General features: G+C 46.3%; 1 protein-coding gene across 2 annotated transcripts; it reads right to left on the reverse strand.

Annotated features, from left to right (window-relative positions):
• Positions 1–390: 390 nt before the first annotated feature.
• Positions 391–27,077, reverse strand: LOC120668487 (WAS/WASL-interacting protein family member 3-like). 2 transcript variants are annotated; one of them, XM_039948221.1, is made up of 4 exons: positions 26,787–27,003; positions 3,858–4,465; positions 2,192–2,340; positions 391–1,457 (listed from the first exon to the last, which is right to left on the reverse strand). In XM_039948221.1, exons 2-4 carry the CDS (start codon positions 4,187–4,189, stop codon positions 1,363–1,365), a joined length of 576 nt encoding a protein of 191 aa, XP_039804155.1. In that variant the 5' UTR covers positions 4,190–4,465; positions 26,787–27,003; the 3' UTR covers positions 391–1,362. The 2 variants fall into 2 exon arrangements, with proteins under 2 accessions (XP_039804155.1, XP_039804146.1); XM_039948212.1 differs by lacking the exons at positions 391–1,457; positions 2,192–2,340 and adding an exon at positions 2,485–3,264 and having other exon boundaries at positions 26,787–27,077.
• Position 27,078: the final 1 nt, after the last annotated feature.

A 27,078-nucleotide genomic window follows, 5' to 3' on the forward strand; every position in this document is an offset into this window, starting at 1 on the left:
ATTCACGGCACACATCTCATTACAAAATCTTTGATTACAAATACCAAAGTGCCAGATTTTTTCCAAGACGAGGCTCACAAAAGTGGCAGATTCAAATACAAAACAAATGCACGCAGCTCATGTGTCATGTCAATCTTTAGATTATTCTTCTTTACTCCGATTGATGTAGTATTTACGTTATGACTAGTAAGGTGCCCGTGCTAACGCCACAGATAAATACGGATAAATTGCAGATTACGAAATAAAAAACACGAGTTCCAAATATCCAACCGTCACCACCCACGAGTCCACGACTGGCAAAAATGTTAGCATTGTTACAGTTGAAAGCTATACGACAAACAAAACTGCAATGTAAGTCAAATAGTCTCTTTCTATAATTGAAACACACGGGCCATGATCGACATCACCCACGATTATCCATAACTGGAGTTTTTACAAGAATCATCAAACCAGGCCATACATAGGAGTTTAGGACATGATAGGCTAATACAATCCCATATCTTCAGTTGGAGTAAATCGAAGATCGAAGCCAACAACTGCTTCTCAATGATATTTTTGTTAATCATATAGCGGATGATGAAATAGATTAATAGCGTATGATGAAATAGATTAATAATGCTCATGCTAACGCTAAGGAAACATTTCAGCCAAAATAATCTGTAAACTCTCACTCATATACTTAGGGGCTTGTATATTTAGAGACAGAGAATCAGCATATGAAATAACTTAGGACATATTTATTTAGAGTGTGTTTGGATGGAAGCCGATGCTCGCCTGACCAAATAATTGGACTGGACACAATATGCTTGTTTGTATAGAAGCTGACGTTTTATCACCCACGCCCACGTTAGTTCATCTAAAAGCCCGTGCAATTAATCCGATTCATTCTTAAGTAACACATCAAAGTGATTTACAACAAACTAAAAGGGAAGTGGATTGGAGAGTAAGGAAACAAATGCAGGAGTAAGGAAACATTTAGTATGAGTATTACACACTTATAGTCCGAAATAATGGAAATCTGATTGGATTGGAGAGAAACCACAACATAAGAATTACATAGGAAGACTATTATAGTACCACATGATGTAACTGTCACATTTCTCTTATGCAAATATACCAGGCATACAATTTATCAACGCCTACATGTCGTTACCTTGTACATGGCTATAAAATGGTGTTAAGTTGTATGTGATTTAGAATTGGAGCCAAAATCTGCACTCTTAAATCCTAATGCCAAAACAAAGTATATTGCCTAAGCATGCCCCGCATAGGGACCAATTCAGCTTCTCATAAGGCCTGCACACAATGCTCCACCGCTCGCACATGGTCACAACTCTCAACGAAAAACAGTAGGAGTAAGCATCAGACCTTGGTCGACGCCGCATCCAACTCGTCCTCACCCTTCCCGCGTGGCATGGCGGCGAGGACCCTGGACGGGAGCTGCTCGAGTGTCCTCCCTGCCGTGTGGAAGTGGACACAGTGACATATGTTAATTCTCCAGATTAACTGAGAAAAATCTTAGATTGCTATTTTGGCACCATGAATTTGGAAATTTATTATTCTGCAGCCCAACATATTGAATGATATAATTTTTTGTGGACCCAAATGAAAAGCCCCCTGTTTTAGTGAAATGATAAATTGCACAGCAACAAGCATAACCAATAAAAATGCATGTGTTTCTATATATTAAGAAAAATGACTAATCCATATTAAGCCACTGCAGCTTAGCATAGCATAAATGTTTATTTAAGATAGTGGAGTGCAGTACTCCTTAAGAACAGCTACTTTTTGCATGTTTCAGAACAACTAAACTCTGCTCGTACTCTAGATTCATAGCATAGTGAATGAGATAATTTTCATACCTAAGATTGCCTGAAACTCTAAATGGTGGCACAAGCATTGTACTCTAGATTCCATATAAAGTAAGATCTGATTGTTTCGTGAAAAAATGTATTATTATCCATTCTCAGATCAATTATTTATACATAGTTGCCAAAGACAATTTACATACATATAGCTCAGTTATTGCAACATCATTATTCCAATAATGAATTAATGATATGAAATCATAGCCAACCTGCTCGGTTAGCTTTAAAGATAATAAGCTGTACATATTCAATCTGGGGAACACAACCATCCTAATTTGGTTGCTCTTAATTGAGAGAATTAAAGAGGCCAGAAACATAATTACCTGAAAGTACTCGCCTATTCCGAATCCCAGTTTGAACCGCAATCCATTCATCTGACGTTTCAACTATTTTTGAAAGGTTAGCATTTGAAATGTTAAGTGTCGGGATCGCCGATCCGCATCCAATGAGCTTTGAGCCCATGACAACCACTCTGCAATTTTTCATTCATCTAATACAGGTCATCTGACAGGTGGAGATTGTAGGCTTTATGATTAAAAGGTGCAGATAAAAGAATTTATCCTGGCAATACAGTTGGGCCAACACAAGTATTGCCATACAGTGGCAGCTAAAAATATAGCAACAATCACCATGATATTTTTTTTCTCGAATACGCGCGCAGCGTATCATTGTATTAAGATGAAGAAGAAATTGGTACAGTGTTCGGTTACAACCCAAATGGAACAGACTCCAGATGGACACAAGCCGGCAAGCCAGCTGAACACAACCCGAAAGAAAAATTCCAACATGAACTACTCACATCCCGCACAATCTAAACGACTGGCTCTAAGCATAGCCCTCAGTCAATGCTCCATCCCACGGAGGGAGAGCTCTTGCTCATGTTCTTCAACATCGGAAGTATGTCTTGCAATGCGTCCATGTGGTGCGGCGTAGGTCCTTCGCGAAAGAGTTGCTCCACCGCTTGCTCTGGCGAAGCCGCCAAGGGCAAAGGCACGCCAACCTCACCGAGTCGGCGCATCAGGAGCACCGCCCCTAGCTTTGCCGGCTTGACGGCCGAGAGAGGGTCCAAGGCTTGGCGATGGCTTCGCCGGAGGCCATATGCCTTAGACGGAGGCAGCTGAGGAGGTGCGTCGATGAGAACAGGGTCAACTCGACGGCGACGAGGCGGCTTGTCCACAAGAGGCGGCGGAATATTCATCGTGATTTTGCTGATGAAGTCCTCCAAGGCCGCGGAATTGCCGTCCTCCGACGCCCCGACCATGCCGGTTGCCTCCTCAAAATCCGACACCACAATCTCGGCCGATGGTGGCACCTCCACAGGTGGCACCTCGGTCGAGCAAGCCTGAGCAGCATCCGGGGCTTGAAGTGTGTTATCCTGGGCCGACGCAGAAGGGTCCTGGACCGGCATCAAGACGCAAGAGCCCACCAGGGACAATCACCATGACATTTAATGAGTAAGCTGACTACATGCAGATCCCAGTCAATAATTAGGGAAACCACGGCCTACCGTCAACTTTACTTTATACATCAGCGTGGCCAATTCCAGTGAGTGGTGAGACACGGTAACACTATCAACTCGAGGCGTCAAAGCTACAGACACCGTCAGAGCATCAAGGGACACCATGGGCAGGGACACCCAGCCTACATGGAACTACTGGATTTCGATCGTAAGGACATATAACCCATACGTGCAGAAAAGCAAGTCCCAGAGCTACCTCATGCAGTTGGTGCCAACCTTCAACCTTGGCAGGAAAAACAGGGAAAGCCAAAATAGGTATATCCCGTGACAATCACACCATTCCCACAAAAATAAACGGTTGTAGCACAGCTAGTATAGAGTATAAGAATAACACGAAAATCACACCATCTGCACGAGAGCAGGACAGAAAAATATCTACAGCCACCGGCGGGCACCTTCCGCAATCGCGTCACGACAGCCCGACCATTGCGTGAATGGGGTTCATAGATGGGCAGAGGCACCGGAGTTACCTGGGGAGGCGGGGCTTGGAGGCCTCTGCGGACACCACGCCATCTCCGACTGTGGACGCGCAGCACCGGAGCTGCTGCGGTGGCAGCGCCACCGGCGGCACGAATCGGAGGAAGGCGGGGCGGAGGCCAGCGCGCGTGCGCGCCGGGCAGGGTGCGGCCGCCCGCTGCAGCGCGAGGCCGGAGGCAGCGACCATGGCGCGAGCAACCGGAGATCTCGCGGCGGCGGCGGCGGTGGAGGGAGCGCCGCGGTTCACTTGGGGTCGGGAGGAGGAGGAGCGAAGGGGTGAGCGGGAGCAGGATAGTAGAGGCGAGGGTGAGGGTGCGGCGGCCATGGAAAGATGCAGGCCGCCGCGAGCCGCGAGTTCCGCCCGCCGCCGGGATCCTCTCCGCCACGTGCTCCTGCGCCGGAGCCGTCGCTAGTGAGGGGAGGTGTGGAGAGGCGGCGGCGACGGTGGATGCGGAGGGCGCGAGGGGAGGCGCGGAGAGGAGGCCGGCTCCCCGCGACGCCAGCCGAGAGAGAAGCGCCCCGACCAGATCCGGCAAGGTGGCGGCCGGATCCGGCGATGGGGCGGCCGGATTTGGCCCAGGCGTCGGCCGGCGACTGACGACTGCAAAAAAAAAAGACGACTGAGGAATGGAGGCTGGGGAACACTACTAATACTACAGAGCAGACCTTTGTTCCAGGCCATATTTGTCCCGGCAGCCTTTGGGCCGGGATAATAGGTGGTTTTTGTCCCGAGTCCAACGACTAGTCGGACCAGCGGGGGACAGGGGCTTTTTGTCCCAGTTGGAAACACCAACCAAGACAAAAGGGGTCTTTTATCCCGGTTGGTGGTTCCAATCGGGACAAAAGGCCCGCGTAGCCTTTTGTGCCAGTTGGAGCCACCAACCGGGATAAACTCCTTGGCCCCCTTATCCCCTTCCCTCTCCCCCCGCCCAAGTCATTCAGCTCACTTGTTCCACCAACCGAGATTAGGGATGAAAACGGTCGGGAACGGTCGGGAAAACCCCTCAACCGTTCCCGCAACTATATTTTTTTGTCGGGAACGGAAACGGGAACGGGAAAATCGGACGGGAAAACGAAATCGGTATTACGGGATATCGGGAACGGAATCAATCGGTCGGGAGCATGCCGATTACGATCGGGAATCGATAACTCAAAACGGGAAAATACATACAACCACTTCAAACATTTAACTCGATAAAATAATTACAACTATGCATAAATAACATGGAAACAAGACTCGTATAACTAAGAAACACAGGTAAAGTGAATCACGAATTCACAATTCACGTTGGAACACATGCAAACAACAATTCACGTTTCCAACACAAGTAACACAGCCGACTACGACAAATACGGGAATTCCCGCGGGAATTTTCCCGTCTGAAAATGGGAACCGTGAAAACGGTGGGGAAAACACCCCAACCGTTCCCGTTCCCGTTCCCGTTCCCGTTCCCGCCCGTTTTCCCGTTTTGTTTTCCCATTTTCCCATTTTTTCGCGGAAACGGTTTACGGTCGGTTTACACGGTAAACGGAGCCGGTCGGGACGGGATTTTCCCGTCCCATTTTCAACCCTAACCGGGATAAACTCCTTGGCCCCCTTATCCCCTTCCCTCTCCCCCGCCCGAGTCATTCAGCTCACTTGTTCTTGCTATTTTTGGCTCGGGAGAGAGGAGTTCTTGCTCATTTCTTCACCACATTTGTGAAGATCTTTGATTCCCCGTCCATCCATCAGCGCTAAAGGTTTGGGGGTTGTTTTTCTCTTCTTCATTGGCTTGTATAGCTCATTTCATGCCTTATAAATAGAGAACATGTGTAGCTAGCTCATTTCTTGGACATTTAGATTGCATGTGTAGGTGTGATTTTCTTTTAGATTTAGATGAGTATGTGGATAGCAGAAATTTTTAGAATGAGTGTAGACACTTCATGTGATGTACTTGTATATATGACCATATTGTGGATAATTGATTTTTGTATTCATGAATGAATTAATGAAATGAGTATATTAGAATTTTTTGTATTATAAATGGATTATTTTGACATTCTAGTGATGTATTTATTCAGGCTCACATTGAAACCATCTAGAAGCTAAAAAAATCTTTATTTCGAAACAAGTATACGTCGTTAATCTCCATCCAACAGTGATGGCACTACCTTTCGGGGATACACGATGCGCTGTAAGGACGTCGCAAATCGGTTGGTCGCATCACCAGCACTTCCGATTGATAAGAAGACAGCATTTGACGCAGTCAGCATGACCGATGTTGTACTGAGAGCATATCAACGAGCACGATGCCTGTGCCAAGTGCTGTGCCTATTAATCGTAAATGTTGGTGCTGCGACTGGCCGATTGGTGACATCCTTGTACCGCACCGTGTCCCCCCGAAAGGCAGTGTCATCACCGCAGGGTTGAGGTTACTGACATATACATTTTCAGAAATATAGATTTTTTTTCTTCTAGAGGTTTTCTGGATATTGAAAAGAGTGTACTCCTAGAACTGAAGGGTGTCAAAGTAATTAGAAGTTATAGAGATTTCTTTCAATTAATTAGAAATTTCTTTCAATTAATGATACATTTCGTCTTTTTTATATAATTTCATTGTTATTTGCAAGAGTTATTAATCTGATCATTATAATTGTAATAGTAAATAATATTTGTATTGTAATGGTAAGAATTTATAATTTTGTGGAAAATAAAGGTATTTTTCAATAAAATATGGCTTCAGCAGCCGGAGGGAGTGGTGCCGGTGGGGGTGATCGTTGTCCTTCTGGAGAGAAGGGTACAACTCGAGTAGGTCGTCGGTCCAAAAAACCTAGTGCTTTTCATAGGGCAGCGCTCCGTTATTTGGAAAAAGAATATAGAGAATGCATGGCAAGGGGCGAGGAACCTCCATTTGATCTTGAGGATTTATTGCGGCGTTACGATTCGTCACCACCAAACTCGGAGGTTTCAGTTCCGCCATCTTCTTCTGCGCCAGCAAGAAATCCGATAGAGCATTCTGCGTTCCAACGCAAAGACGGTTGAAAACCTATGTGTTGTTGTCCGAATTTTTAAGTTTCATGTATAGTACTCCTTTGTTATGTTCTGTAATGGATTAAGTACTCCTTTTAATTAATCAAGATGTATGATGGATATTGCAGATCTTTTAATTATTCATGTTATGTTACATTTAGTTTAATTTAGGTTTGATATATTTTATTTATTCGATCCGTGTAAAGAATTCAAATCGATTTATTTAAAATGCAGATGGAACGGCAATGGATGTACAATGCTGACCGACGTTCGAAAGAATTCATTGATAGCCTGCATTTTTTTGTCTATGGCTGAGACAAACAAGCAGAATAGTTTTATGTGCTGCCCATGTGTGCATTGCAACAATAACAAGGATTACTCATCTTCAAAAATCTTACATAGCCACATTTTCGCAAATGGTTTCATGGAGAAGTATGTTTGTTGGACGAAGCACGGAGAACAGGGGGTTACCATGGAAGACAATGAAGAAGAAGATTTTGATGACCACTTTCCCGGGAATGCTGGAATCGGTGCATTCGATGACGATATTCCCATGGAAGAGCCCGAAGTAGATGTAGCAGAAAATGATCCCAGCGACGATTTGGGGCAGCCATTGCACAATGTGCAGGCAGACTGTGAGAGTGAAACGGAGTGGTTGAAGTTCCAGAAGTTTTTAGAGGAGCACCGTAAGTTATTGTACCCAGATTGTCAAAATGGATTGAAGAAACTTGGCACCACTTTTGAGTTGCTGCAATGAAAGGCGACAAATGGTATATCCGACAAGGGATTTGGTGAATTACTCAAACTTGTTAAAAAATGTTTCCTAAGGACAACAAATTGCATACCACAATGTATGAAGCCAAACAAGTCGTTTGCCCTTTAGGATTGGAAGTGCAAAAGATACATGCATGCCCCAACGACTGCATCCTCTACCGAGGCGAGTATGAGAATTTAGATGCATGTCCCGTATGCAGTGCATTGCGTTACAAAATTACAAAAGATGATCCTGGAGATGTCGAGGGGGAGCCTCTCTGGAAGAGAGTTCCTGCGAAGGTCATGTGGTATTCGCCTATAATACCATGTTTGAAGCGTCTATTTAGAAATAAAGATAATGCTAAGTTGATGCGATGGCACAAAGAGGAACGCAAGAAAGACTTGATGTTGAGACACCCCGCTGATGGGTCGCAGTGGAGAAAAATAGATAGAACGTACCCTGAATTTGATTTGGATGCGAGAAACATAAGGTTCAGTTTGAGTACGGATGGCATGAATCCTTTTGGTGAGATGAACAGTGGTCATAGCACTTGACCTGTGACTCTTTGTATGTACAATCTTCCACCATGGCTCTGCATGAAACGAAAGTTCATCATGATGCCAGTGCTTATCCCGGGTTCAAAGCAGCCCAGAAATGACATTGATGTGTACCTAAACCCATTGGTTGAAGAACTCTTATTGCTCTGGGGCGATGAAGGTGTACGGATGTGGGATGAATACAAACAGGAAAACTTCAACCTACGAGCATTGCTGTTCGTAACGATCAATGACTGGCCTGCTCTTACTAACTTGTCAGGATATTCGAACAAGGGATACAAAGCATGCACACACTGTTTAGATGATACCGATAATATATGGTTGACTCACTATAAGAAGGTTGTATACATGGATCATCGTCAGTTTCTTCCCATCAGGCATGCGATATGAAAGAAGGGCAAGCATTTCAAAGGCCAAGCGGACCACCGAACAAAACCGATGCACCGTAGTGGTAAAGACGTCTTCAACATAGTAAAAAATCTAGAAGTTATTTTTGGAAAGGGATCTGGTAGCCAACCTGTTCCGAACAAAAACGCAATGGCGCCCATGTGGAAGAAGAAATCTATATTTTGGGAGCTACCATATTGGGAAGTCTTAGATGTTCGTCATGCAATTGATGTGATGCACCTCACGAAGAATTTTTGCGTCAACCTGATAGCATTCTTGGGAGTGTACTGAGGAATGTTGAGTACTCTATCCTGCCTGTGATGAGTGAATTGTCAACCGTGTGGTGTGATCGTGCGCTTGGTCTTTGGATTGCAGGTACACGGGCGTCGACTGTCGACGGAGAGTTGTCGTGGAGGAGCTCAAGCCGGGCGATAGCTGTGGCGTCCACTCCTAGATTGAGGGCGCAAGCGGCGATGGAAGGCGGGTTTCTTGGTTTGCGCCACAAAACCAAGCAGGCGGACGACGGTTGAAGACGCCAAGTCGTGGAGGCACGGGCGTCGGTCTCGGGACTGGCGGAGGCGACGGGCGTCGACGGCGTCTAGGGCCTCGCTGCGAGCGAGGAGGTGACGGGCGTCGGGCGGCGTCTAGGGCCGTCAGAAGGCCGAGGCGGGAATGACGTCTAGGGCCATGGCGTGGAGGCGGGAATCTTCCCCCGCGAGGAGTTTTGGCGGTTTTCTCAAAACTGGCCATCTACCCGGGTTTCGCGGACCCTCCAAAACCGCAGACCGGATCTTCGTCAACGTGGAGGCATCACAGGGAAGACTTTGAGTCGAAGAAAGAAACTGCACCGTTGATTGAGGACGTGTACAGGGCTGCTGAAGACCCGATCGGTCTGGCCGCAGCAGCTGGGTATAAATACCCCCACCAGCCCGTGGCTGGGTGAGTCTCTTGAGTCTTTTTGTATCTTCTTCGTTTTTCCTTCTCCCTGCCCCTGCTCCAGGTTAGGGCCAAGGACTCCAACGCAAAAGAAGGTTAGGGTTTAGCTAATCTCTCAAATTAGTTGGTAGGATGATGGGCGGATGGCTCTAGCCTTTGTATAGGTGAATTCCTCTGAGATTAATAAATGAAATTCGTTTGAGATTCACCTTTGTGTGCTGAGTTCTCGTCCTCTCCCTCCTCTCTTGCGTTTTGGGTTCGAATTCTCCTCTTTTGGTGTGTTTTGTGTTTGGAGGAGACAACCCTTTGAATTCATGCTTTGTTGTACTCTTTCTGACGATTCCTATGCATCTAGCTTAGTGCCAATCCCTCTGGAATCGCAAGTTCTCATGAATTGGAGTTTTTGTGTTCTTGAGAAAACCCCAATCCACTTTGGTCTTCCCTCGAATTCTCAAGATCCTTTAATCTTTTGGGAGAGATCTCTTGGGGATATGTTCACGGGACAGATGTGAAGGTATCCTCAAAGTTTCGTTGGATTTGGACTTCGTTTGCTCGAGATTCAACATTTGAAGCTTTGTTTGCGGGTTGTCTGGGAGCAACCGGTCTGACCGGTCGGTGAAACCAGTCTGACCGGTCTGGGATTTCAATTCCAGCCCGACCGGTCTGACCGGTCTGTGTAAGCGTTCTGACCGGTCTGCGTCTGCCAGGTCTGCTGATTTTCTCGTTTGCCTCTAAGTTTTCGCTCTCTCGTTCTAGGGCTTGTTTGTGATGGTTTAGCTCTTTCATAGCTATTCCAAACTTCACCTAGAACTCTTGAGGACTTGTGGTGATTTTGGGATATAGGCCGACGGATCGTTTTCAGAAGAAATTTTGATCGGCTCCCATTCACCCCTCCTCTGGTCGCCGGTTTCGGTCCCTCAATTGGTCTCAGAGCTTGGTTGAGGTTTTCAGTACCTTAACCGGTTCGAAAACCACTTGGCGACCATGGCGAGTCTTGGTAAGATCCCTGTGTTTGCCGGCGAGGACTATGCTTATTGGAAGGTGCGTATGCGAGCCTTCTTGCAGAGCATGGGAGCCGAGGTTTGGGAGATCACCAAGAACCAGGCTTACGAGGTGCTTGCCGTTCGGACCACACCACTTCAGGTGTCCAAGCACGAGGCTAACGCCAAGGCTGTCAATGCCTTGTTCGCTGGCGTTTCTCGTGCGGAGTTCTCACGCGTCCAGGATTTTCAGGAAGCCCACAAAGTTTGGACGTGCCTTGAGAACTACCACGAGGGCACACCTCAGGTGAAGGCCAGACTGTTCGAGACTCACCGGCGTGAATACGAGAACTTCACACAGGGGCCGGGTGAGAGCATTGGTGACATGTTCAGTCGGTTTCAATCGATTGTGAACAAAGTCAATACGAACAGATCTGCTGATGCCCTTGAGTACATAGAGCATGAGAAGGCCCTCAAGCTGCTCTACGCACTTGACCGCTCTGTGTGGGATCTCAAGGTGAACACGATCATTGAGTCTGCTGGCTATGAGACTCTGACCGTGAACGAGTTTTTCAGCAAGCTCAAGGCCACGGAGGTGGATAACCAGACACGAGCCAAGCTCAATGGTGCCCCTCCTTCCAAGAGCATCGCTCTTGTGACTGGCCCAGGTGGATCGAGCTCTAACGCTAACTCTGCTCTTGGTTTTTCTCTTGCCTCTTTGCCTTCTATCACAGATGAGCAGCTGGAGACGCTGGGTGACGAGGACTTGTGCCTCCTCATCAGCAAGTTCCAGCGCGTCTACCACAACAGGCAAAGGAAGAAGAACCCCGGGTGCTACAACTGTGGCGATTTGAACCACTTCATCGCCGATTGCCCCAAGAAGTCCAGCGGTGGCCAGAACAACCACTTCGACTACTACCGCCACCGCGACCGCGACGAGGGAGGCTCCAACAAGGAGCGTCGGCGCCACAAGCACCGCAGTTGTGACCGGGGAGGACACTTCGACAAGGAGTCGCTCAAGAAGCGCTTCCAGTACAAGGCCAAGAAGCGGGAGAAGGCCTTCCTGGCGCAGCTCAGCGACCTCGACAAGAGCTCCGACACCGACCGCTCTTCTTCACCGACCTTTGACGACGACGACAAGAAGAAGAAGAAGCGGGACAAGGAAGTCACCGGCTTCATCGGCCTGCGCTTGGTGGCCGGTTGGCGCAAGGGATTCTGCACCATGGCGGGCGAAGCCGATGGTGCTCGTGCGTCTTCAGGTGGACATGCTACACCGACGCACGCTGACTCTTCTCCTGGATCCGAGAGTGATTCAGAGGTAAACTCCACGATCGACATGCTAGATATAGAGGTTAGGGAGTTGTACGCCGCTCTCGACAACCAGAAAAGGCTGCTTAAGGAAGCAGCTAGAGAGCGTAGAAAGCTTAGGGCTGAGCTGGCTTGTGCTAGGGAAAAATCTAGTGAGGATGAGTGTGCTGGCTGCATATCTCACATGAACGATCTTGTTGCTCTCCGTGTTAAGCATGATGAGAACATTGCGAACTTAGATGTTGCTAAGACTTCGCTTTTTGACGTGTCTCATGAGCTCGCTAAGGCGAAGCATGAACTTGAACTGGTTAAGGACGCTCCCATTGTTAGTGATGTGCTTGAATGTGATGAGTGTCCTATCCTTAAGGCTGATCTAGCTTCTTTGCAGTCAAAGTTTGCTACTGTTGTGTGTGAACTAGAGGAGCTTAGGTCTATGCCTGTTCTACTTGGTGCCTGTAAGTTTTGTCCCACGCTTAGGTCGGAGCTAGATGAGAAGAACGCCTTGGTTAAGTCTTTAGGGAAGACTAAGGTTGTGGAGTCTAGCCCACCTATTGACTGCTCTGTTTGCCCTGGTTTGATCTCTGATTTGGATAGTCTTGCGGTAGAGAAAGCCTACTTGGAGAATGAGAATACCTATCTTAGGGCGATTCTTAGTTGGGTTTCTGCTAGTGAGCCGCAATTGGGCATGATGATCAAGCAGTTCAAGCGTGGTGATGGTTTTGGGGTCGGTTACACCTACACGAAGTCAGACTTTGACAGATTGTATGGTAAGATCGGCAAGGCTGCTGGAGTTCAGAGTGCCCTAAACACTGCTAGTTCGAGCACGCAGCCTTCGCTTGTTGACCCCATGGATGGTGTGCTGAAAGAACCATCAAAAGCACCTCCACAGAAGCAGGTTTGGGTTCCAAAGCCCAATGAGCTGAGGAATCCCCTCGACACTCTAACTGCTGCCGCAGCTCAGGTTGGCCGGAAGAAGAGGGCTGCTTCTCCACGTCCGCAGGCTAGGCCTCCACCTCCCAAGCGTGAGGTGAGGTACCACTGTGAGTTCTGTGACAGAGAAGGTCACCTGGAGGAGTTTTGCTTCAGAAGGAAGCGAGCTATGAGGCGTGAGCAGGAGAGACGGAACACGGACATGTACTCTGCTCGGGTGCATGGTCCTCCTCGGCGTGGTGGAAGGCAAGATGCTAGGGCGCGTCGTGTAGGTGGAGGTCAGGGAGACGGTGGTGGTTACCGTGCTCCAGCGGGTGGTCGCTTTGCCGGTCGTGCTCCTGGTCATTTTCAGTACGGCTATGGACCACGGGACCGAGGCTTTGGAGGAGGTTTCGATGCTCCACGCTTTCCTCGCGGTGGTGTTCGTTAGTCACGCGGTAGACGGGACGGGGGATACGTTTTGCCTGGTTTTGCTAACCCTTCTGTAGAGCAAATGGCTCGACACTGGTTTGCTTCTCACTTTGCTAAACCCAGTGTTGAGACATTTGCTCACCCTTTGTCTCACTTCTGATGTGCAGGTTGGAGGCTTGGAGAGTTGCTACATATGGACACAGTAGGTCCTTCTCGGGTGATATCTATTGGTGGGAAGTGGTACGTTCTTGTGATCATGGACGACTTCTCTCGCTATTCTTGAGTCTTTTCATGAGAACCAAGGATGAGGCTTTCAAGTTTGTTCGAGACTTGATCTTGAGGTTGAAAAATGAGCTACCCCAGGCCATGCGAGCGATTCGCAGTGATAATGGCACAGAATTCAAAAATGCTTGTTTTGACACCTTTTGCAGTGATCAAGGGCTTGAACACCAGTATTCTTCTCCTTACACTCCACAGCAGAATGGAGTTGTAGAGCGGAAGAATCGGACTCTGGTTGAGATGGCGAGGACGATGCTCGATGAGCATAGGACTCCTCGCAAATACTGGGCTGAGGCGGTTAGTACCGTTTGTTACGTGTCCAACCGTATTTTCTTGTGTGCTTTCATGCACAGGACCTCTTATGAGTTGCGATCTGGACGCCAGCCCCATGTTGACCATCTCAGAGTTTTCGGTTGCCGGTGCTTTGTGCTGAAAGATGGAAATCTTGATAAGTTTGAGTCTCGCTCGTTTGACAATATTTTTCTCGGTTATGCTTCTCACTCCAGAGCTTACCGTGTGCTGATTATTGATACTAACATCGTCAGAGAGACTTGTGAGGTCACTTTCGACGAGACTGCACCGTGCAATTCTTCTGTCTTTGAAGTTGCAGGAGATGATGAGCTCGGCACCTCCATCTTTGAAGATGAGGAGGAAGAAGCTGCGGAGGGCGACGCTGAGGCTACCACATGTGCTGTGGACCCAGCCATCTCTGCCATGAGCTCGGACGATGACGACGGCCCCGACCCGACTATGTCTACTTCCCGGGGGCCGATCGAGCAGGTGACTCAGGCTTCACCAGTTGCACCTGAGGAGACACTAGATTTGGTTGAGGAGGGGGCGACTTCGACGCGGAAACCACTACGACACATTCAGCGTCGTCATCCACCTCAACAGATGCTAGGTGATCTCAACGAGCGAGTCACCAGGTCCAAGGTAACAAGTATCGCTGGCTTTGCTCATTCAGCATTTGTTGTCTCTTTTGAGCCCAAGGATATTGGACACGCTCTTTCTGATTCTAATTGGGTCAATGCCATGCATGAGGAAATTGAAAATTTTGAAAGAAACCAAGTTTGGGTTTTAGTCGAGCCTCCACCGGCTTGTAATCCCATCGGAATGAAGTGGGTTTTCAAAAACAAGCAGGGTGAGGATGGGTTGGTTGTTCGGAATAAGGCTCGTCTTGTTGCCCAGGGGTTTTGCCAAAAAGAGGGTATTGATTTTGAGGAGACTTTTGCCACTGTTGCTTGTTTGGAAGCTATTCGAATCTTTCTTGCATTTGCTGCTTTCAAGGGTTTTAGAGTTTTCCAAATGTATGTGAAATCTGCCTTCTTAAATGGTTTTATCGAAGAAGAGGTTTATGTGAAACAACCCTCTGGTTTCGAAAATTCCAAGTTTTCAAACCGTGTTTATAAACTTCAGAAAGCTCTTTACGGTTTGAAACAGGCGCCTAGAGCTTGGTATGATAGACTGAAAACATTTTTGCTAGCTTAGGGTTTTAAAATGGGATGTGTGGATAAAATTTTGTTCCTCATGCGATCTGGCACTGATTTTCTATTAGTTCAGATATACGTGGATGATATTATCTTTGGTGGCTCTTCTCACGCTCTTGTCTCCAAGTTTTCTGAGCAGATATCCAGGGAGTTCGAGATGAGCATGATGGGTGAGCTGCAGTTCTTCCTAGGGCTGCAGATCAAGCAAACTTCCCAGGGCACGTTCGTCCATCAAGCCAAGTACACTAGAGACTTGCTGCGGAAGTTTGACATGAGTGACTTGTCTCCTTAGCCGACTCCGATCAGCACATCGACGGCGCTTGATGAGGACTTGGATGGCGAGGCGGTGGAACAGAAGGAGTACAGGAGCATGATCGACTCCCTCCTGTAACTGACGGCGACGCGGCCGGACATTCAGTTCGGCGTCGGCCTCTGTGCGCGGTACCAGGCTTCGCCGCGCACCTCCCACAGGCAGGTGGTGAAACGCATCTTCAGATATCTGAAATTCACCCCTGAATTTGGTCTTTGGTACTCTGCGGATTCTTCTCTGATTTTGGTGGTTTTTTGTGATGCCGATTTCGGTGGGTGTCGGTTGGATCGCAAGTCGACATATGGCACTTGTCAATTTCTCGGTACATCTTTGGTGTCTTGGTCCTCTCGCAAGCAGGCTAGCGTAGCGCTTTCTTCCACAGAAGCTGAGTATGTTGCCGCTGCTAGCTGCTGCTCCCAAATACTTTGGATGAAACAAACCTTGCAGGATTATGGATTGAGTTTTGGTAGGGTTCCCATCTTTGTAGACAACATGTCCGCTATTAGCATTGCAAAGAACCCAGTCCTACACTCCAGAACCAAACACATAGATATCCGGTTCCATTTCCTGCGAGACAATCATGAGAGAGGCCACATAGACTTGATCCATGTCCCTTCAGAGAGGCAAACCGCAGATATCCTAACCAAACCGCTTGAGCAGGACACCTTTGCTCGCTTGCGAGGGGAGCTTGGGGTTTGTTACCCCTTTTGATCGCTGACTTTTCTTTGGTTAGCTTTGTAGGTTGTATTTGCTTCTCTTCGTTTTCTAGGTTTGGTAGTTGCATTGTGCATATGCATTGTACATGTTTGCATTTTGCATTGCCTCACTTGCACTAGCATTCTTGTATACATTGCTATGTTCTTCTAGTGCCTGCTAGTGTGAGTTGATAAATTTGATCATGTATAGCTTGCTCCACTATGTATATGACATCATCTGAGTTAAGCTATTTTGATTTGAAAATCTGAAAACATGATCACCCTGTCTTGGCTACTAGCATGTTAGGGCGTGTTGATATGCTTTTCTATCTTATTCATGCTAGTGTAGCCTTTCGTTCAGCAATTCATATTTGAAATGATCTAAATTTGATAAAATTGCTTGAACTATTCTTGAAATGGATTGAAAAGATCCAGGTGGGATTGCTTGTCGCACTGATCGAGTTTTCGGGACGGCTCACTTTGCACTTGTGAGAACCCGGGCAAGGCTGTACATGACTGAAACGAGTGTCTTAAGCTTCTGATTGTCTTTGGCATAGGCTTGGCCTCGTTGCTAAGTAAAGCATGACAAGCTTTCAACCCCTGGCATTAATAATTGCTTGATATAATTTGATTGAAAAATGAATGTTTGCAACATGCTTTGGCTGGTTTGGCTCACATGTATGAGTATGATTAGCACTGCTTTCCTTTCCCTACTTGTTAGTGCTAGATCATGGGTGATGCTTTTATTTCTCAAAAACTGAACTTGCCTAGCTCTAGACTGATCTGATATACCCTGTTGAGCTAGATGCAGGTCTTGTTTATGGATGCACACGTGCTTGTGACTAGATGTTGCTCATATCCTTGTATCACTGAATGCTTTCACTTACACCTCCTGCATTACATTCATTGCATAGCATCTGTTCAGGGAGAGTCACAGTTTCAGAGGGAGGTTTAGGCATATTTTAGGCTTGATGTGTGCATGTGCCAACAAGGGGGAGAATTTTTGGGAGATGTGATCGAACAAGGGGGAGACTTGTTGTGCACAGGTCTTTGAGAGTGCATCATTTTGGGAGAGTTGCACTTGTGAGAGGGAAAAGCTTTGCTTGGGGAGTGTCTGCTTTGCTCTTTGCATGGGGAGTGTCTGCTTTGTTTTCCTCGTTTTCCCTCCGCTTCCAGCATGACTGCGTCGAGCGTTACCTCTGTCTTTGAGGAGTCATGTTTTGGCTTTTGATCTATTGCGTCGAGTCGTTGCCCTTGTCTTAGGGGATCGATCTCTGCTTGAGTAAGTGACTATTTGCTTTTCTGAGCTTTTTGTCACTTGCTTGAGTTCTTCGCTTTCTTGTTTCTATTTTATCACTTCTCTGGTTTCAGGTGGTGTGTTGACAATGCACTCATCAAGGGGGAGATTGAGGAATGTTGAGTACTCTATCATGCCTGTGATGAGTGAATTGTCAACCGTGCGGTGTGATCGTGCGCTTGGTCTTTGGATTGCAGGTATACGGGCGTCGAGTGTCGACGGAGAGTTGCCGTGGAGGAGCTCAGACCGGGTGATAGCTGTGGCGTCCACTCCTGGATCGAGGGCGCAAGCGGCGATGGAAGGAGGGTTTCTTGGTTTGCGCCACAAAACCAAGCAGGCAGACGGCGGTTGAAGACGCCAAGTCGTGGAGGCACGGGCGTCGGTCTCGGGACTGGCGGAGGCGACGGGCGTCGACGGCGTCTAGGGCCTCGCTGCGGGCGAGGAGGTGACGGGCGTCGGGCGGCGTCTAGGGCCGTCAGAAGGCCGAGGCGGGAACAGCGTCTGGGGCCACGGCGTGGAGGCGGGAATCTTCCCGCGCGAGGAGTTTTGGCTGTTTTCACAAAACCGGCCATCTAACCGGGTTTCGCGGACCCTCCAAAACCGCGGACCTGACCGGTCTGGCCGCAACAGGTGGGTACAAATACCCCCACCAGCTCGTGGCTGGGTGAGTCTCTTGAGTCTTTTTGTATCTTCTTCGTTTTTCCTTCTCCCTGCCCCTGCTCCAGGTTAGGGCCAAGGACTCCAACGCAAAATAGGGTTAGGGTTTAGCTAATCTCTCAAATTAGTTGGTAGGATGATGGGCGGATGGCTCTAGCCTTTGTATAGGTGAATTCCTCTGAGATTAATGAATGAAATTCATTTGAGATTACCTTTGTGTGCTGAGTTCTCGTCCTCTCCCTCCTCTCTTGCGTTTTGGGTTCGAATTCTCCTATTTTGGTGTGTTTTTGTGTTTGGAGGAGACAACTCTTTGAATTAGTGCTTTGTTGTACTCTTTGTGACGATTCCTATGCATCTAGCCTAGTGCCAATCCCTCTGGAATCGCAAGTTCTCACGAATTGAAGTTTTTGTGTTCTTGAGAAAACCCCAATCCACTTTGATCTTCCCTCGAATTCTTAAGATCCTTTAATGTTTTGGGAGAGATCTCTTGGGGATATGTTCACGGGACAGATGTGAAGGTATCCTCCAAGTTTCGTTGGATTTGGACTTCGTTTGCTCGAGATTCAACATTTGAAGCTTTGTTTGCGGGCTGTCTGGGAGCAACCGGTCTGACCGGTCGGTGAAACCGGTCTGACCGGTCTGGGATTTCAATTCCAGCCCGACCGGTCTGTGTAAGCGGTCTGACCGGTCTGCGTCTGCCAGGTCTCCTGATTTTCTCGTTTGCCTCTGAGTTTTCGCTCGCTCGTTCTAGGGCTTGTTTTGTGATGGTTTAGCTCTTTCATAGTTATTCCAAACTTCACCTAGAACTCTTGAGGACTTGTGGTGATTTTGGGATATAGGCCGTCTGATCGTTTTCAGAAGAAATTTTGATCGGTTCCCATTCACCCCCCCCTCTGGTCGCCGATTTCGGTCCCTCATGTACGGAAAGACAAAAGATACAGTAGAAGCATGTCAGGAATTGCAACGTATGAAAGAACGAGATGCCTTACATCCACAACAGCGAGATAATGGACGACAATACTTAAGTCCTGCTAGCTATACTCTTAGCAAGGAAGAGAAAGAAACCATGTTTGACTGCTGGAGCAGTATAAAGGTTCCATCTGGATACTCATCCAATATATAAGGAATCTTAAATTTGGCAGAGAAGAAATTTACAAATCTCAAGTCCCATGACTGCCATGTGCTTATGACCGAACTTCTTCCGGTTGTGCTGCGGGGGATTCTGCCTGATAACGTCCGGTTAACCATCGTGAAGATATGTGCCTTCCCCAACGCAGTTTCTCAGAAGATAATTGACCCGGAGATTTTGATAAAGCTGCAAAACGATGTTGTGCAATGTCTTGTTGGCTTTGAGCTGACATTTCCACCATCTTTCTTCAATATCATGACACATCTTCTTGTGCACCTTGTGAAAGATATTGATATCCTCGGACCAGTATTTCTACACAACATGTTCCCATTCGAAAGGTTCATGGGGGTACTCAAGAAATGTGTTCGTAATCGAGCTCGTCCAGAAGGAAGCATCGCCAGTGCCTACGGAACTGAGGAGGTCATTGACTTTTGTGTTGACTTTATTGATGACCTTAAACCGATTCGAGTCCCTGAATTGCGATATGAGGGGAGACTAACTGGAAAGGGTACATTAGGAATGAAATCTTATGTGCTCACGTGTAGTTCAAGAAAGCGCATTATACGGTTCTTCAACAATCATCCTTGGTTGACCCATATATCGAGGAACACAAGAAAATTCTGCTCTCCAATTTCCCGGAAAAGTCTGAGGCATGGATTACACGTGAGCACATGAACACTTTCTGCAGCTGGTTGCGGAAGCATCTAATGCATAACATGGATATAAGTGAACAACTGTTCTTATTGGATAGGGGACCATCTTGGAATATCTTAACATACCAAGGGTACAAGATAAATGGAAACACATTTTATACGATAGCCCAAGATAAAAAGAGTACCAACCAAAACAGCGGTGTTCGTATGGATGCCACGGACAATAATAGAAAAAAGGACACAAATTACGGCTACATTGAAGAGATATGGGAGCTGGATTACGGTCCCAATTTCAAGGTGCCTCTATTTCGTTGTTAATGGGTTAACCTATCTGGAGGAGGGGTAACAAAAGATGAGTATGGGATGACAATAGTTGATCTCAACAACCTTGGGTATAGAGACGAGCCATTTGTCCTAGCCCAGGATGTCGCTCAGGTTTTCTACATTAAGGATATGTCCAGCAAGCCAAAGAAGGGGATAAACAAGCAAAAGGATGAGCCTAAGCAACACATAGTTCTATCAGGAAAGAGAAACATCATTGGAGTGAAGGACAAGACAGACTTGTCAGAAGAATATAATAATTTTGTTGCCATTCCACCTTTCGAAGTAAATGCTGATCCATGCATCCTGCTAGTTAAAGATGATGCTCCATACTTGCGCCATGATCATAATCAAGGGACATTTGTGAAGAGAAAGTCTGTTACCGCTAATCCTTCATGTACTTGAATCATTTTATATTATTGTATAAAAACGTAATCGCAATTCGAATACTTTTATTATATATGTACTGTACAATTATACTTTATGTGTTATATATATATATATATCATTTTTTATATTTTTCACTTAACTACCAGACTCAATTATAATTTTCATTCCATAATGGATTACTGAACTAATTTTATTTATTTCATGAAATTACATTCACATTAACACACTATACTCTCTCACTAACACACACAATCTCACTAACACACACACTATCTCTCAAACTCACACACTACTCATTAATATCATGAAATTACTTAATTTTATGTAAAATTCACTTTTTAAATGTTAATATCGTGATAGAATCCACTTTCTGTCGAAAAGCAATAGTTTGAAAAAATTTGTTCACCTAATATATTTTTGCATGGTCAAAATAACAAATATGATTTCAAAAAAGTTAGATATTTCGTTGACCCAATCACTTGAATGAAAATTAATTATTTTTGTAGCGTGTATCAAGTTTATATAGAGATAAGAAATTTTGTTCCATAATTTTTGGAATCAAAATTTATTAAATGAATTAACAAATGAAAGCCTATTTTAAAAGAGAAGTAAAAACTAACAAAAACAAACATAAGATTTGTTGGGAATGAGGGAAAACAGGCCCCTTTTGTCCCGGGTGGTAGATCCACCCAGGACTAAATATGGGCCGCGGGCTAGGAATTTTCCAGGCCCGCCCAAAAATACCTTTTGTCCCGGGTGGAGCCACGACCCGGGACAAAAGGCCCCCCATATATTTCTTCCCCTCGCCCCCTTTTCCAACACTTAGCCACTTCTGCACTGTCGATCCTCCTCGCCGCCATCGTCCCGAGCTACACGCCGCCCCGACCGAGAGCTCCGCACCGCCGCCCCGAGAGCTCCGCGCCGCCGCCCCGCGGTGCCCCGCCAAGGCCCCGAGACCGCCGCCGCGTCTTGTCCCCGCCCACCGCCCGGAGGACGTTCCCGCCCAGTGTGCTGCCGTCGTCCTCCCCAAGCGCCGCCCGGAGGACTTCCCCGCCCAGTGCGCCGCCGTCGTCCTCCCCGAGCGCCGCCCGGAGGACTTCCCCGCCCAGAGGACCGCCTCCCTGAGCGCCGCGCCCAGAGGATCGACGCGCTGCGCGGCCTCGTCGTCCCCGACCTCCGTCTCGCCCGTGCGCCGCCGCCGAGCCCAGCCGTCGCCGCGCCTGTGCGCCGCCGCTACCTCGCCGCCGTACGTGAGCACGTCGGCTGTGGGCCGCCGCCACCCCGCCCGCAAACCCTACATTTTTTGTGAATTAGGACCAAATTTTAGTGATTTATGACCAAATTTTAGTGAATTTTGTGCAAATTAAAACCATAATTTGATGTAAATTAGGTGTTAATTTGTTTAATGTGTTTAATGTGTTAATTTACAAATTTGAGGATATGAAATTTGTTTAATGTGTTAATTTGTAAATGGTAAATTAGGGTATTTAATTTGATGTAGTATGAAATTAGTTGATAATGAATTTTAGTAAATTTAATTTGTTTAATGTGTTAATTTTTTTGTGTGAATTTCTTAAATTGTAAATTATGGTATTTAATTTGATGTAAATTAGGTGTTAATTTGTGTTAATGAGTTAATGTATAGTGAAATTATATTTAATTTGTAAATATATGAATGTGTATGTATATGTGTGTATGTATATGTTTATGTATATGTGTGTATGTGTGTACGTACGCCGATCCAATCCTCGTCCAGCTAAACGTACGCCGATTTGATCCTCGTCCATCTAAACGTACGCCGATCCAATCCTCGTCCATGTAAACGTTGTCGTCCCATCCAATACTCGTCTATCTAAACATACGACGATCCAAAGAAACGTCCAGCTAAACGAAGTCCGATCCAAACATAGTCTCCTTCTTGATCAGGGCAAATAAGGACTTTTTGGAATCCTTGTGACTAGATCTATTCAGTATAGTCATAATATGGGAATTACTTAGTGAATATTTTATTGAATTACTTAGTGACATACTTGGAATTACTTAGTCAATATTGATGTGAATTATTTAAAGAATTTTTTTAAGGGTTTTATTTGTATTCATATTTTAGTTACGATGGACCCGCGACACACAGACGCGGAAGACGAACAGTTCTTGTTGAATATGATTGGCGAAGGTCAAGGAGATGTCCCTCAACAAGCTGATGATGGCAGCAATACCGACATATATTTGAATATGTCCGGTGATGGAATTGAGCCACCATCTATTCAGGATGACGCTGCTGCTGAACAAAGTGCTAATGTACATATCACAACTATACTTATTTGTAGTGACAATCATATTTTTATCTGAATCTATATGAATACTATGAATGTCTTTTTATAGCCGTCTGGATCATCGTCGCAGCAGAAAAAGACGAAGCGAGGCCCAACAAAAAAACTGGAAGGGCGGTTCATTATAACAGAAGTTGATCCAGATGGCGAATCGATCGCTCCAGAAGCTGCCGCCAAAAAATTCATAAGACAATCCGGATGTATTGTCAAGGACCATATCCCGATCAGCTTCAGGCTCTGGAAAGCTTCCAATCCAAGCGAGGAACGGAATGCGGTACCCGAAAGAGAAAAAGAATGGTGCTGGCGGGAGCTTAAGAAAAACTTCACGGTTCCAACTGAATCCGAAGAGATATGCAAGCGCTGGACCCTGAGTAAGATGGCCGAACAACTGCAATCATTCAAGAAAATTTTGACGAAGAAATATATCAAGACCGGGACCACACCCGTATTTACCGGCGAGCTCGAAAAGCTCAGGGGTCACTGGAATGCATTTGTGGAATACAAGTCTTCAGAGCTTGGGCTTCAGAAGGTGCAGAAGGCCAAAGACAATGCCTCGAAGAAAGTGTACCATCACACTCTAGGCCAAGGAGGCTACAAGCTTGCAATACCCAAATGGGAGAAGATGGAGCAAGATCTGCTTGACAGAGGCATCCAACCTATGACCATGAACTGGCCTGAAAGGTCAAGGATCGGGTTTTATGGTCACGGGGGAAGCTTGGACCCATTGACTGGTGACTGCATCTATGGGCCAAACATCCAGCGAGCAGCCTAGAGACTACTGGAGGTCATACAAGCAGCGGCCGAGGGAACATTCCAGCCGGATAGAGAGAGGGACGAGCTGACTTACGCCCTTGGAAATCCAGAGCATCCGGGCCACACAAGAGGCAAAGGCGTGGTTCCGTGGAAGTATGGGTTCAGGGATTACATTGAATCATATAGAAGCCGGCAGAGAAGAAAGAATGATGAGCGGGAGCACTTGCGAAGGCTAGAGAAACGGCTCATGTCACACAATCAAAGACTGGAGGAAGATGTTCAATGCCAAGTGGCCATAGCAATGAGCCAGCAACAGCAAGCGCAAACGGTGCCTCCAGAGCCTAATGTCGCAGTTGATCATCTGTCTCAGCGGAAAAGCAGCTGCGCTTCCACAGACGTCGCCGTCATCGAGCCAATGGGGATCCAGGCAGCAGTTGAAGCGACGGCCCCGCAGCGATTTCCAGTGGATGAGATCACCCAGCGGACACCTTGTGACCTGCAGACTGCCATTAAGAACTTAATATTCACTGTTGCGTACGGTACCGCCATGCCAACCCAACCAGGCGACGTGTACCATAGGCAGCAAATTCTGCCAGGATACACAAGAGTTGGCGTGGAGCAAGTGTGCCAGGGTTGGGAGACGCTCGAGCTTGATATTCCTGGAGGCGATGGGGAGAGGACACTAGCAGAAGCCATTCATGACTACATCCTATGGGATAAGCGCTACATTGTCCTAAAGTCGGATGATCAAACACCAAGACCAGCATCTCAGCATGCCTCTCCAAGGCCGGCATCTCCGCAAAACTCCCCAAGGGCAGCACTGTCTCGGCAAGGTTCACCGGCACATTCTCCATCACCATCATCTCATGCGCCGATGAACACTCAAGCGTCACCTTCGCCTCCATGGTCACCACCTCCGCCGCCGGCAAAGAAGCAGAAATAGCCGCCGGCAAAGAAGGTAGCTGCACCAGCTAAGGAGCCTCCAAAGAAGAAGGAAAAGGAGAAGAAAACCAAGGAGGCTCCTATTAAACCCTGGGACATGAGCCTTGAAGAATGCGATCGGATAACTCAAGAAAGAGTTAAAGAGCACTTCAAGCCGAAGCCGAAGCCGGAGCCCGAGAAAGTGATAAATCCGATAGATTTGAAATTTTTTAAGGGAATGTGCGAAGCAAATAAGAGAAAATTCATTCCGAGAGATCCCCCTTCAGACTACAAATGCACAATTATCAAAACTACTAAGAAAAAGAAGAGACAATCAAAGTCGTCGTTGTCCGACGTTCCACAGCTCGGAGCCCAAAAGAAATAATTAATAGAGCCTCTCGTAGTGGGACAGACGACGCAACAACAAGACTTTGTTACATTTTTGAAAGAATCAAACCTGACGACGGCTCAGATTGCAGGGGGAGAAGATATTCCAAAGGCCGATGTGGTCGTCAAATGGACGTATGAGCTGGGCAAAACTCTTGTACCCCCCGAAGTAGTGTCCGTGCTTCCAACGCAAATGTATAAGCTGCACCAGCACTACATGCGTGCGATGGCCGATTGCATCTTCATGCATGGCGCAAAGATTAAAGATGATGATTTCTTATGGGGGGAGGCCATTATATAGATAAACTGGGAAGAAATTTACCAACTATTCCATCAGGAGGACCTCGACATCTCTATGGTCAGCTTGTGGGTTCTGTAAGTATTTTACTCTCCTTACGTATTGTTTTGCATGATCTCAACATACTGATCCCTTGATTTATTCGGTATCATGTAGAATGGAGATACAAACTTACAGGAGAAAGGGATACTCTCACCTCGGCTTCATCGACCCAATTACTTGTAATTGGAGGATTCCACGCGACACTTCCGATGAGCTATACCAAAACTTGTTCAAGTACATAAGCGTTCATCACAACAAGAAAATGATATTATTTCCTTACAACTTTGCGTGAGTGATTCCTTCCGTCTAACTCTTTCTATTCTGTAATCGAATTGTTTAAACCTTAACTACCAAGAATTGCCTTCGTATAATCTTGCAGTGAACACTGGGTCCGGATTGTCATAATTCCCGAGAAGAGCCTACTCGTGGTTATGGACTCATTGAGGAGAAATCCAGAACAATACAAAAATCTTCTTAACATGATGAAAAAGTAATTCTACTACTACTCCGTCGATGACCGATAATTTGAATCACTTTGTTACTTGACTATAATTGTTCTAATCATGCACAGGATTTGGAAACAATTCGCTAAAAATTATTCAGGCAAATTTGACAAGGAATTGAAGATCAAGACAGATTTTGCGGTACGCACTTGGATGATTTGTTGCATGATTCATTAGTTTTATTATATATTCTTGTAAATACCTGATAATTTCTTCTCTCTTAAAGTGTATGAGGCAGAAACAAGGCACTAATTTATGCGCATACTATATATGCGAGAACATCCATGGTCTGGTAGGTCCTCCAAGGGCCTGGACAGATTGGGAGGAGGAAGTAAGTAAAAATCTAGTTAATATTTGAACTCGTATTTTAATTAGTCGAAATTAATTATCCCCTTTTTCCATAGGTCGAGGAGATGCACGATAAACTCATACCGGAGGAAAAGATTATGGCGATTCAAGAACAATTGTCCGGACTTATTGTTGAGCAAGTCCTCGATCCAAAAGGCGAATTCTACTATGATGGACTATCTAATATTGACAATCGCAACAAATATGATAATATACGCGTATATATATAATTAAGAACAAATATACCTATATAAATATATATGTGTGTGTATGTATTAAATTTCTATTTATGAGTATGTATGTATTATATATATAAGCCCTCTAATAATATATATGTGTATATATATATACATATATATTTATATAATATTGGTCTTAGACATTTTCATATGTAAATGAATTCACATGTATAGATATGTGTATACATACATATATATATATAAGTGAATTAATTTATATATGAAAACTATCTAGGACAAATATTATATAAGTAACTATCTATATATATGTATATATTAGTGAAGATCATACACACTGAATTCCAATATATAAGTTTAATTGAAATGCAAAAGTATAATTGAAATAGAAAAAAAATTGAGAAAAGGAAAACATGAAAAAAAGACCTTTTGTCCCGGTTGGTAACACCAACCGGGACAAAAAGATAGCCTTTTGTCCCGGTTGTCAGATCCGGGACAAAAGGACCCCCCCTTTTGTCCCAGCCTGGCGTTCTCGGTTGGGAAACCGGGACAACAAGGGTTTCTCAACCGATACAAATTAGTGTTTCTGTAGTAGTGGAAGAGAAAGGAGGGAAGGAGGCACCTGCGGCGGAAGCGGCACATGCGGCGGCACCTGTGGCGGAGGCCACGGCGCCGGCCGGCGTTCTCGGCAGATGGAGGAAGACGAAGGCTTCACCGGCGGCGGCCACAGCGGCGCGATCCGTCCTAGTGAGGATGAGGAGTTGTGGGCGCGTTTGGTGTGATGGAGGCGGCGTGGCGCCGGCGGCGAGGCGACGGCTAGGGCCGGCGATGACAGGAAGAGGAAGAGTTGCGTCCGTCTGATTTTTTTTTGAAAGGGCTTGCGCGAGAAGCGGTTGGGTTAGAACGCGCGCGTGCATGCGATGGGTCCGAAGGGAGGGATGATC

Source organism: Panicum virgatum, chromosome 2K, assembly GCF_016808335.1.
Source record: "Panicum virgatum strain AP13 chromosome 2K, P.virgatum_v5, whole genome shotgun sequence".
Taxonomy (NCBI): Eukaryota; Viridiplantae; Streptophyta; class Magnoliopsida; order Poales; family Poaceae; genus Panicum; species Panicum virgatum.